This window comes from Etheostoma cragini, chromosome 4, assembly GCF_013103735.1.
Source record: "Etheostoma cragini isolate CJK2018 chromosome 4, CSU_Ecrag_1.0, whole genome shotgun sequence".
NCBI lineage: Eukaryota > Metazoa > Chordata > Actinopteri > Perciformes > Percidae > Etheostoma > Etheostoma cragini.
In genome coordinates this window covers 28,593,714-28,606,599 of record NC_048410.1, presented here as the reverse complement: position 1 = coordinate 28,606,599, position 12,886 = coordinate 28,593,714, and the positions used below count along the sequence as shown (strand labels likewise).

Genomic DNA, 12,886 nt, shown 5'->3' with positions numbered 1-12,886 from the left:
GGGGGGGGGGGGGTCAAATCCACACCCTTTGTTCCATGCAACAATGGATTTCAGTTTCAACCAAAACTGATCAAGCATCAGCAAAGTGACAGTCACTTTAGTACAAAATTCCCTGCTGCTCTGCAAAGAAACACTGCTGGGAGTACATCTCGGTCTAGGTCGTCTAGGTATGGTGGCCCAATGGGTAGCACTGTGGCAAGAAGCTTCTGGGTGTGAACCCAGGTCTTGCTGGGCCTTTCTGGGTGGAGTTTGTATGCTTTTCCCATGTTTGCGTGGATTTCCTCCGGGTGCTCCAGTTTCCCCCCACCATCAAAAGCCAATCTCCAGTCAGTGATCAAGGCACTGGCTCAGATCTGGAGTTGGTCCCCTGGCTGTAAATGGCTGCCCACTGCTCCCCTGAGGGAGGGGTTAAGATAGATAGATAGATAGAAAGATAGATAGATAGATAGATAGAAATTGATCCCCAAAAAATGGGAAATTACAGTGTTACAGCAGCAAAATCAGTCACACAGCACAGAATATGAATATAAATGAAACGGATACGATATACAGTAAACGAATACAATATACATAATAGGAATAAATTATAAGAACAAATATTTGATTATATACAGAATGGGAATACAAATTGTCCAACTGCTTAAATAGTATGCTAAGATCAGAGAGTGAATCTCAATAAATGTGTGTGTATGTGACAATAAAGTACCTTCAACATGTTCTTTAATCAAAAACTGACTCAGTACTAATTCAGACAGCTTTGTGTGTGTGTGTGTGTATGTGTGTGTGTTTTCACTACAGGCAAGTCAGTGGGAATAGTGACGACGACCCGAGTCAACCATGCCACTCCCAGTGCTGCTTACGCCCACTGCGTGGACAGAGACTGGTACTCGGACAACGAGATGCCAGAGGACGCTCTGAAGGACGGCTGCAAGGACATCGCCAGACAACTCTTTGAAAACATCCCTAACATTGATGTGAGTCAAAAGCATAAATTCTAATACACAACGTATTATAAAGTATACATCACTAGAAAACTCTCCCTTAGAGTGAACTTAGAGTTTCAGGTGATCATTTTAGTGCAGGGATCTTCAACAGGGGGTCCAAGACCTCTAGGGGGTTCTCACAGTCAATGCAAGTGGGCCTCCAATTAGTTTAACATGCAACTTAATTCCACACAGTATATGTAGAAGGGGGTCTTTGATCTATCTCTCTTTCAGTCAAGGGGTCAATGACTTAAAAAAAAAACATTGACCTCTGGTTTAGTGTATTTAAAACTGGGCAACAACTACTTTTTTGTCACCTGAAAGACGAGACTAATCAAATAGTGTAACATTTCAGTAAAAAAAAAAAAAAACTATATTCAAGACATCTTTAAGTTTTTTTTAAACGAATCAGCTTTTAACTTTTAGCTGGCGACCTTATTTACAACATGGCCTAATTCATTAGCTTAATTCAGTAGCTAACTACAGCCCACTTTTCTTCTGTTCTTGTGGCCTTCTAGGTGATTTTGGGTGGAGGCAGGAAGTACATGTTCCCAAAGAACACGTCGGATGTAGAGTACCCCGACGTCCCGAAGCACAGCGGCACGCGAAAAGACGGCAGAAACCTGGTGCAGGAGTGGACCGACCGAGTGAAGGACAAAGTACATGTCTCACTTTGCTCCTCTCGTTTCTCTGCTCCCTCTTATCGTCCCAATTACACTTTCCAAATTTCAAAGTAACTGCAGTGCCACCAATCACACTAGCGCGGTGCATTTGTGTCTTTGTGCAGAAAGGCCATTACGTATGGAACAAGAAGCAGCTCTTATCTCTGAACCCTAACAACGTGGATTACTTACTGGGTGAGTTTTCAGTCTCAGCGTCATTATGGAACTCCCATTGAAGTGTAAATGAAGAGCCATACATGTATGCATTTGCTGTTGGTTTATGGTTTGCGTGTAATATGCAATTTTTTCTGTGAACCCTGCCTTATCCAAGGAAAACTTAATTGTGGTTGTAGTTGAATGCTGTGTTAATGGGAAGTGGGAACGCTCTCCGAGGCGACTTGGTCCCTCAAAGCAAAGACTTTGAAGTGCTCTTTAGATGTGTTTTTCCACTGCTCATTCCATTTTTCAGCTGTTCATCCTTTGAACTAAAGTTATCCTTAGCACAGTTTGTAAGTAGTTAACTTGAATACTTAAAAAAAAAAAAAAAATCTCATTAAAACGACAAGAGAAACATTTTTTTGCCACGATTCTTTTCAAAAATCCACCACTTGCCAACCTTGCTATGTACTTTTGTCAGTTTTTCATTTCTTTTCTTTCAATATTCACAAACCCTGCATCCTTGAATCCAATTTCATGCCAAGGACTGAAAGTAAAATTGAAGTAATAATAATAGTGATAACATAAAGTAGGTAATAATTCAATCTACACAGTTCTATAAAGAAGGAAACATCTCTCCATTCTTGGTCATCTTTGCAAAGGGTCCCAATGAAAAACATCACATTTTTACACCTTGAAGAAACATTACAGCACCTGTTTGTCATCAGATATGTTCCAATACCGATACCAGTATTGCCTCCGATACTGCCTAAAACACTGGTATCGGAAAGTACTGGAGTTTATGCCCCGATGCCACGTAATAAAGCCCTAAAAGAAAATCTACGTTGAAGGAGTTCCTTCGTGTTCTTTTCCCATTATAACTGACTAGATAATAAAAGTTCATGTTTCAGAAAGAGTTTAACCTGAGCAAGACAAACAACAAAGACAGAAATCATAACCCATCCATACAGGGATAGCAGTTTAAACACTGGTATCGGATCAGTACAAGTTCAGGTATCAGAATCGGGAAGCAAAAAATGGTATCGGACCATCTCTAGTTGTCTTATAACAACAAGAAAAAATTGAGCAAATAGAAATGTGAAAAGGGATTTTTATCAGGTTGTTTTATATGACTGTCCTCTGCTGTTTTTTGCCTTTAACTTTTTATAACTCTAGTACTTAACTTCTTAATACAGTATTTATGTCAGTTACATTCAAGCCATTGCCAGATGAGTTGCTACAAAAGCTAATTAAGCTCCACACAACTCTCTTTGGATTTCTTAGTATGGCTGTATTTACAAAATGATGTAGATATGTGACTGTTTGAGTGAATCGAGTTAAGATAATTACCTCTTCTGAAGAGTCCATCGTGTTTTTTAATCCTCTGTCTCCTTGGTTACTACCAAGTGCTTGGAGGAGGGATGGGGGTGTTGCGCGCTCACGGAAGGCTTGTATCATGTAGATGTGCCAACAGTTTTGTTGTCATTACTTAGAATTCCTCATGGGGAAGACAGAAAGCCCATTGAAGTGTAAATGAGGAGCCACATGTGTAAGCCTTTGCAGGCTTATTTTCTGTAATATCCTGTCTTTATTTCAAGCGTGTCTTCTTTTATTCCAGGTCTCTTTGAGCCTGTGGATCTGCCGTACGACTTGGAGAGGAACAGTAACACGGATCCCTCGCTGACAGAGATGGTGGACGTGGCCCTCAAGATCCTCAAGAAGAACCCCAGTGGGTTTTACCTGCTTGTTGAAGGCAAGTTTGTGGCGTTCTCCACTTTTGATTCAGGACTGGTTCCCCAATGATCTGTCAGGCTGGTCTGCTGATTTAAGTCTTTGTTACTGTCGGAGAAATTGCATTTTTCATTAGTGAATGTTACGGGGTAGGAAGGAGGAGCCAAACGCGGAGTGGAGGGAAACCTCAAAAAGGTTTATTGTCTTTAGCCCAGGAAACTCAGGAGCTAAACAGGAGAGGTTCAACAAAAATCCAAATACCGGCACAGGGAATGGCAAAAGTCCCAACTGGAAACAAAAACACACAAGGGAAACTCAAAGGGAATGCTGGAAGACAGACAGGATCCCAGGTGGACGAACTGGCAGGTCAACGGGCAAGACAGACAAACTAGAACGCTCTGACAAGAGATAAAGGGAACACAGGGGTTAAATACAAGAGGTAACGAGGTAATGGGGAACAGGTGACACGTCAGGTGAATCACATTAGGGCGGGGTAGGACAATCAGACAGGCCCGAAGCAAAGCTAGACAAGACAGGAAACCATACTATCAAAATAAAACAGGAAGCAGAACAAACAGACACACAGGAGAAAGCAAGACAGGACCAACAACACAAGACCGGAGAGGAAACTGAAACACAAACACAGGGAAGGCCAAATGGGAAAAATAACGCCAAACAAAACCCCCAAACCACAACAAGTGAATGTCTCTTGAGGCGAGGAGGTCTTCTAATACCTTTAGTGTTGCGGCCCCATCCTTCCGGAACCTGCAGTAATCCTACATCCTACATCCCTGGACATTTAAAAAAATCTGTTCACCACAGCCTACAACCTCCTTTAGAGTGTCCTTGGGTTTCTTGAAAGGCGCTATATAACTTAAATATATTATTAATACTGTTGCTACCCAACACTGTTAGTAGGATTTTAGCAAAATAGTTTATTCATTACTGCATTTTCCTAATTAAACTTCCTTCAAACCTTTAAATTACTTTCACAAGGTGCATGTTTTCAGCACCTTGAATCTGTTAATCAAGCAAGCCGGCTTATTTAAGATCTAGTTTTAAAGTTAAACAATTGTCCAATCTCTCCTATAAAACTAATAAAACCAGATAGATAGAATATAGAATATCTTTGTCATTGTAACAGATACAACAAAATTAAGAGCAGCAGTCATGTGCCAAACTTCTATGAGGTAATATATGCATAAATAAATACATACATAAAGAATGTTACTACAGCATACATATTAATGCTAAAATACACACACCCATACCGGCATCTACACTTAAAAATTGCGTTTAGCCCTATTGACATAGATAAGTGGTGAGAACTATACTTTAGCAGCATCAGTCAATGCAATTATGGCTGTTGGATAAAAGCTGTTATGTAATCTGTTTGTTCTTGTTTTCATGGATCTGTATTGGGAGCCGTGAAGTTCTTCCAAAGAGGGGAAAGGGCAGCAAATGATTTTCTGTGCTCCCTTTGTGACCCCCTGGAGGTTTTTCCTCTGTGCCCCATTGCAGCTTGAAAACCACACACAGAGACAGTATGACATGATGCTCTCCATTGAGCAGTGATAGAAGGACACCAGCACTTTTGGGGGGATGTTGTTCCTCCTGAGAATTCTCAGGAAGTAGAGTAGAGTATCTGCTTGCACCCCAGGTCAGGTCCTCCATGATGTTGCCTTCCAAGAAGTGGGAAAATTCTGCGTCATATCTCTGTAGTTGGACTCATCCCCCCGTGTGATGAGCCCCACTACCGTGGTGTCATCAGCAAGTTTGATGAAGGTGCAGTCATGGGTTTACCCATCAGAGGGTATAGAGCGTGGGAGCCAGTGCTGAGGCTGAGGGCTGTGGATGTATGGGGGCACACTCTTACCCTCTGAGTATGGTCTGTCAGAATGTCCTTCATCCAGAGACCGGTGGATTGTGGTATTTCAATGTCGGACAGTATGGTAACCAGTCTGTGGGGGAGGATGGGGTTAAAGGCAGAGCTGAAGTCTACCCGACTACGAACCAGTTTCTAAAAGCACTTGATCACCACAGGGGTGAGTGTTACTGGCCAGTAGACGTTGAGAGTGGTGATGCTACTTTGTTTTTGGCAGGGGGACTATAATGGAGGACTTCAGGCAGGATGGGACAGTGAGCTGGGAGAGTGACTCTGAGATCTAAGTAAAGACCCCAACCGCCTGGTCTGCACAGTCCTTACGCCTCACCTCATGCTCCATACCATAAGGATGGTGTCGCTGTGGGCTGCTGGATGTGGTGTGGCTGTCTCTGGTGGCTTAACCTCAGCTCAATTTTTTTTTACAGCATCAATTCATAACAAGAGTTATCTCAAGACACTTTACAGATAGAGTAGGTCTAGAACAATCTATAATTTACAAGGACCCGCAGTTCTAGTACTTCCCTCCAGAGCAAGCAACGGTGCGACAGTGGCGAGGCAAAATTCCTTTTAGGACCAAAACTCAGACCCAGGCTCTTGGTAGGCGGTCTCTGACGGGCCGGTCGGGGTTAAAATAAAGAGTGGCAATAACAGTCGCAGTAAAATATAATGGAACAGTGACTGAAAATAGTAGTTTGTAGTAGTTCATGGGATAGCGAGGTACTGCGCTGCATTACATGGCACAGCAGGACGTAGCCGAATGTAACAGGGCATCGCAGGACGTTTAGCAGGACCATGGCGACAGCTGCAACCATGATATTGGAGCCACCCTGATCCAGGGAAAAAGGCCCCTCATCCCAGTCACCTGGTCTGAAGGCAGTGTTCCTCGCCTGTAACAGCTGCTGAACCTCACTCAACATCCGGGGGTTCTGGTTGGGGTAGACCTGGATGCGTCTGTCTACTGTGACAATGTCTATGCTGTTTTTAAAATAACACAGAACACCGTCTGTAAACATATTCGGGTCTGGATGTTCAAAAATGTCCCAACAGGTTCTGTCAAGGCAGTCCTGCAGCTGCTGAGAGGCCCCATCAGGTCATATACTTAATGTTACAGATTCCTTAAATGGGCTTTACACAGCTGTTTTGTTTACGAGATCCAAGTCAAAGTTTTCCTTTGAGAAACCAAAATCTTTCCTGGTGTTGATGTGTTGAGCCCATAAACCTATTGGGGAGTAACAGTAGAGCAGCAGGGTGGCCTGTGGTTAGCGAGATTATTTACAGAAGACCTAGTGACATGACATTGAAAAACATCTCTCCAGATTCTGTTTTTTTTTTTTTTTTATTCATAAAATGATTTCAAATTACCGAAGCCAGTCCATGCATCATTCCGGGATTCGAGAAAAACGTGCTCTGGTCTATTGGCATTTCTTTTACCCTCATGTTGTCCTTAGGTTTAATTTTACTTGATTTAAAAAAAAAGCACGCACAACATTGAAACAGTGAACTGAAAAATGTCAACACTGACAACACAAGGGTTAAACCAATCACAATCCCCATGAACAATGCTAAGCACGGGGCAGATCCACGGTGCTTCTGCAAAAAAGCCTCTGAAGGAACTTGTTTTGGTGGGACATGTGTACATTCAAAGGTTGTTTTAGTTGTGTAACGGAAATCTCCAACTGGACAAAGCTGTCTGGATTTACCCTGCAGAGATCTGAAGACCAGGTAACCATAGTCCTCAGATTGGACAGATAGTCTAGTTAGCTGTCTGGATTTACCCTGCAGAGTTCTGAGGACCATGGAACCATAGTCCTCTGATTGGACAGATAGTCTAGTTAGCTGTCTGGATTTACCCTGCAGAGTTCTGAGGACCATGGAACCATAGTCCTCAGATTGGACAGACAGTCTAGCTAGCTGTCTGGATTTACCCTGCAGAGACCTGAGGACCAGGTAACCATAGTCCTCAGATTGGACAGATAGTCTAGCTAGCTGTCTGGATTTACCCTGCAGAGACCTGAGGACCAGGTAACCATAGTACTCAGAAATCCACCGGAGTTCAGAATTGTGACACAAAGAAAGCTCTCCGTAACAGACATCTGGCTGAAAAGAGTGAAATCCGGCAGAATTTCCAGAAACGGAGCAATCCCGGAAGTGAAACTTCCTTTCTGCCAACTTCACACCAGACTATTCTATTAATGCAATTAAATTAAATACAATGATTCAGCAACATTTACATAAATAGGTATGAAAAACATAAAAACTAATCAAAAACAAAGCAGACTTGGACTCGTTGTGAGGGATAACAATGATGTATGAATCATCATTTATCAACTAAGATGATCTTTTGTGGTTTAAATGAATCAGTTGCTTTTTATTCTACAATGTGCATTTAGGATAAAGCATGTGGCATTTCTTACAAAGAGTCTGGATTGGTCTGGTCTTGACATTGGAGGATGACTAAGAAATCTGTGAATGGCCAATGTCAGCACATTATTTGCTAAAGAAGGCACAGGAAGGTTGTGTGTCCTTGGCTGAATCTGTTGAAGGACGCATGGTTACAGTCAAACATCTGCAAGGTTGACAGGGATTGTTGGGTCAGTATGTTTCAAACCGAGTGCCTGCTGGATTGTTAAATAACACATCTGAAAGAAGGCGAAAGAACCATCTGAGATTCTCCTGGTTGGTCCTAAAAATCATAAAAATACATTGAAAAATACTGGACGTCACTGAAAATACATTCACACCTGGATTCAGTGTCTCTGAAATGCATCGGGCGAGTCAGAAGCGTATTTTTAAACTGATCTCATTTTAAAAAATCACCAATATCACCAAAAAAAGCATTTTATCACTTAGAAATATACATCAAAACTTAGAGCATTCATTTCTCAAACATTCATCTCTCCTGAGACTACTGTACACTTTATTTGCAGGATTATGCAACCAAGCAGTAGGCCTGAGGTCCATCACAACTGTATGTGTATGTGTGTGTGTTTTTGTGTGAATTTGTATGGTTGGAGTTTTATGTCATGTTTGTTTTCGATTGTCTTGTGTATGCTGATTTTAATTTAAAGCACTTGGGGTTTGTGTGTAATAAAAAGTGCTACACAAATAAAATTGTCATTTTTACGACGGAGTTATGGAGCCTTTCCGAAACGAGCACAATGTTCAAGTGGAGATCAGGTTTATGGAGAGGAAACAGATGGCAAGGTTTAAACTTGTCTTCTCTCAAGCTGTCTTTTTTCATTCTTTATGCAAATGCTTTAGCGATTCTGGCGTGTACAAACGAGTGCAACGCCATTAATGCTTTGGAGGAAAGATGTTCTGAGTGTGGTTGTGTTTGAACAACAACTCATACCCCCTGCTTTGAAGTCACAGTGGATTAAGAGTGGGTATTTTTTGGGGTGTTTCCTTTTATTATAGTGACAGTTGATAGACATGAATAGGGGAGAGAGATGGGGGGATGACACACAGCAAAGGGCTGCAGGTTAACTGCTGTAATGTGATGTTTTTAACAGAATATGTGGCCAGCGTTATTGTCACAAGAAGAAAAATCCTTAAAATAATGCACAACTTAAAGGTACCATGACATGAAAATGTCACTTTATGAGGTATTTTAACATTAATATGAGTTCCCCCAGCCTATGGTCCCCCAGTGGCTAGAAATGGAGATAAGTGTAAACCGAGTCCTGGATATCCTGCTCTGACTTAGAGAAAATGAAAGCTTAGATGGGACGATCTGGAATATTATGAGGTCATAAGGGGCAAGGTTACCTCCCCTTTCTCTGCTTTGCCTGCCCAGGGAAATTTTGCCCACACATGAGAGAGAGATGTCATGGGTTTCAAACAAACAAAGTGGCAATTGGTCAAGGCCACCTACCCCCCCCCCCCAAGAGCTACAGACTCAGAAATGGCGCATGCTAAGGAACTGTGGGACTGGCTCTAGTGGCTGGAATTCTGCACCAAGGCTGAATTTGGGGAAAGAGACTTCAGATACAGTATTAGGGGACCACTAAGGTTTGTATAAAAGAGACTTTAGATAAAGTATTAGGGACCACTAAGGTCTACATAAGATAGACTTCAGATACAGTATTAGGGGACCACTAAGGTCTATATAAAAGAGACTTCAGATACAGTATTAGGAGACCACTAAGGCCTTTATAAAAAGATCCAAAGAACACCATGTCATGGGACTTTTACATGTTAGCGATATGGAGCTGTAGGACTTTTCACCCTCACCTACACCTGCTAGCTACCCACCAGTTAACAATCAGGTACAGGTCTATATGATAGGAAGGGTTGGCTAGAACATTTTAATTATATTTAGACGAACACATTCGTGTAACCACAACGGAGTTAATTTTTTAAATTTAACAGAAAGAGAAAAGAGAATTTGGACGCATATTCAACATGTAACAAGATATAAATTTACAATGAACATAGAGACACAGGATCAGAAATTTTACTGTGCCTTTAAGAGTCTAACAGGAAACACCTGTATCTGCCCCTCTGCAGGAGGACGTATTGATCATGGGCACCATGAAGGCAAAGCCAAGCAGGCTCTACATGAAGCTGTGGAAATGGACCGAGCCATCGGCCGGGCAGATCTCATGACCAGCATCCACGATACACTCACCATAGTCACTGCTGATCATTCCCATGTGTTCAACTTCGGAGGCTACACAGCCAGAGGAAACACAATATTTGGTACTGTACTGTATATCTTAGTTGTACCAAAAGTAGTTCAGTGGTTGGGTTCTGTTGTGATGATGGGGTTTAATGCATCCACAGGTCTGGCCCCAATGTTGAGCGATATTGACCAGAAGCCCTTCACCTCCATCATATATGGGAACGGACCAGGTTACAAACTTGTTAACGGCGTGAGGGAGAATGTCTCCACTGTTAACTATCGTAAGTAAAATCAAAAAGGAAAGATTAGAGAAACTCAACTTCCTTGACTTTGTTAAGTATATATATACTGTACTATATCTGCATTAATTTCTGTGTAAATCATATATTTTTCACGATTCCCCAAAAATAACATTGTGATATTACAAGCAGTTTTATTCGTGTAAGAATACATCTACTGCAGAACAGTAGACATTTCTTCACCTGAGGCACCTGCATTAGAAAATAATACCGTTTTAGTAAAGAGGATGACTTATACACTGTAAATAATGTCTGTGAAATCTACAGTTATGTCCTATAGTAACACTACTGTATATGATTTTTACAGTAGACTGCTGTAAAGTTCACATTACAACCTTGTTGACATGACAAAATCACAGTAGTCTAGGTATTACAGTTGAAATCACAGCAGTCAAAGCAAAATTATTGGAAAAACAATCTAATTAGCCGCTATAGTACTGTAAATAATGAACTGTATTTTTTACTTATGTTGTGTTTAATTGTTTTGTATTTTACAGTGAATACATACAATACTGTAAATGGAAGTACGGTACCTTTACTGTTAAAAGAATTCACAGTAACTTGAGCAAGGCACCATCACCTGCCAACTGCTCAGGGCGCTGGTCCAGCTGGGAGCCCCCCCACCCTGATAACTCTCAATATGTATATGAATAGGTCCTGAGCATGTGTGTATTTCTGGCCTGTGTGTAGTGATTAATAACAAACGTGTGAATTGTAATTTCCCCACTTGGGAACAATAAACAGTATAAATTATAATTAATAACTTGTAACGCAATCCTCATAATTCAAAAGCAATCCTTATCATACAGTTCCTCATAAAAGATTTGCAAAGCCAATTTCTACTTTTGTTATTAATCCAGAATTGTTAACATCCACATTTGCTATCAGTGTCTGACGTATCTCGGCTTTTACCGCCACCTGAGGATCCTTAAAATAACGTGAAACCATTGGCAGGACTTTGTGTGTGTTCTTGTGTGTGAGACAAAACACACACAACTCCATAGTGCTACCAGAGGGCAAAACCTCCACAGGAAACCTTAAACGCAGGGTGGACATTGTTCATGCTTTCCCAAACAATATTATATCTTTTTCTAAGTTTGTTCTGTGTCCCTGGCTTTTAGAGGATAACAACTACCAGGCCCAGGCCGCCGTGCCTCTGAGCATGGAGACTCACGGAGGAGAGGATGTGGCCGTGTTTGCCAAAGGTCCCCTGGCTCACTTGCTCCATGGCGTCCACGAGCAGAACTACATTCCCCACGTGATGGCGTATGCAGCCTGTATCGGCCAGAACAGGGAACACTGTATGTCACGCAACGGGTCTGGAGATCTACGCCCCGTCCTCTCTAGCATCGCAGCCCTTCTCACAGTCACCCGACTCCTGTGCTGACCCTTCCCCCGATCCTGTTGATAACCTGTTTTAACCACTCTTACATTTTAAGTTTTTATTTTCTTGTTTTACTCTATACTATTTCATCATGGGACCGCTTGTTTTGCGTTATGATAATTAGTTGACAGAAGCATATACGGATGTCAGTTTTAGCCAAATATGTAAACACTACAAAACTAATCAGACACCCCCGATGCACTGAAATGAGATCACCACACAATCACTGGTGGGATTTGTGTTGAAGTGTTTTTAGGACGCATTGTTAAATGTAAACCCTTCAGGTTGGAATAATTAGATTGGATTTACAACTGTTTGAATACGTTTCCTATTTTTTTAAGTGTGCAGTTAACATAATCTACCTCATAAGCTTGCAAAAGACCTCTCATGTGCGTCGAGGAGGTCACATTTTGAGGGACAAAGTCTTTGCCGAAACCAGAGGCGACCGAATGTATAATTGACTAAAGAGTAAATGATAAACATTTCTCGTTATACATCTTGTGCACACTGGCAGAAAGCACTGGAAAAAGCCCACCTTGCATTATTGTGTCCAATACCAGAAGTTGTTAACCTCTTAACCAATAAAAGAACTGTGTTCTGACCACGTTTTGTCAGTTTTGATGACAGTTAACGGTTTCCTTAATGTTCTTGACATCACATTTTATTTAGATTTCACAAATACGTAACTTCTGATCATTTTCAATTAAAAACTATTTGCAAATGTGTGTGGTGAGTTCTGCGACTGTATCTCAATGTGTGTGTGTGTGCATAATCACATGTGTAAATGAGCAAAAGAATCTCCAAATCGGTATTGGATTTTGTAAATGTGTAGAAAAATCTGTAAATGCGTACATGGAGATGCTCGGTTAATGAGTGTAAGTATTTTTTCCCCAAGAGCTGGAACTTCAGACAAGTCGTCATTGACACCGGGGGCCTCTTTGTCTTTAACACGGGACTTCTGCTGTGACGGAGATTTGAAATTGTGCGTCTGTAGCGCTCTTCTCCCACTGGGCTTCAGTAGCAATGCAGCCTACACACCAACAGCCGGCGCTAGCAGTGTTATTAAGCGTGATATTGCTAAGCTGCATAGATATAGGCCTATATGTAGACGCGACTGCATTGTAAACCAGCTAGATTTCATGTTACTGTATATTGTCTGTTA

At 41.6% G+C, this 12,886-nt stretch overlaps 1 protein-coding gene across 2 annotated transcripts in view; it reads left to right on the top strand.

The window, feature by feature from the left end:
- Positions 1-12,325, top strand: part of alpl (alkaline phosphatase, biomineralization associated) — a 25,123-nt gene extending 12,798 nt beyond the window's left edge. For both annotated transcript variants that reach the window (XM_034870037.1, XM_034870038.1), the window contains exons 6-12: positions 799-974; positions 1,502-1,642; positions 1,771-1,840; positions 3,420-3,554; positions 9,927-10,118; positions 10,203-10,322; positions 11,462-12,325. In XM_034870037.1, the coding sequence (XP_034725928.1) occupies positions 799-974; positions 1,502-1,642; positions 1,771-1,840; positions 3,420-3,554; positions 9,927-10,118; positions 10,203-10,322; positions 11,462-11,727 (1,100 nt within the window). In that variant the 3' untranslated portion in view covers positions 11,728-12,325. The remainder of the gene's footprint in view (positions 1-798; positions 975-1,501; positions 1,643-1,770; positions 1,841-3,419; positions 3,555-9,926; positions 10,119-10,202; positions 10,323-11,461) is intronic.
- Positions 12,326-12,886: the final 561 nt, after the last annotated feature.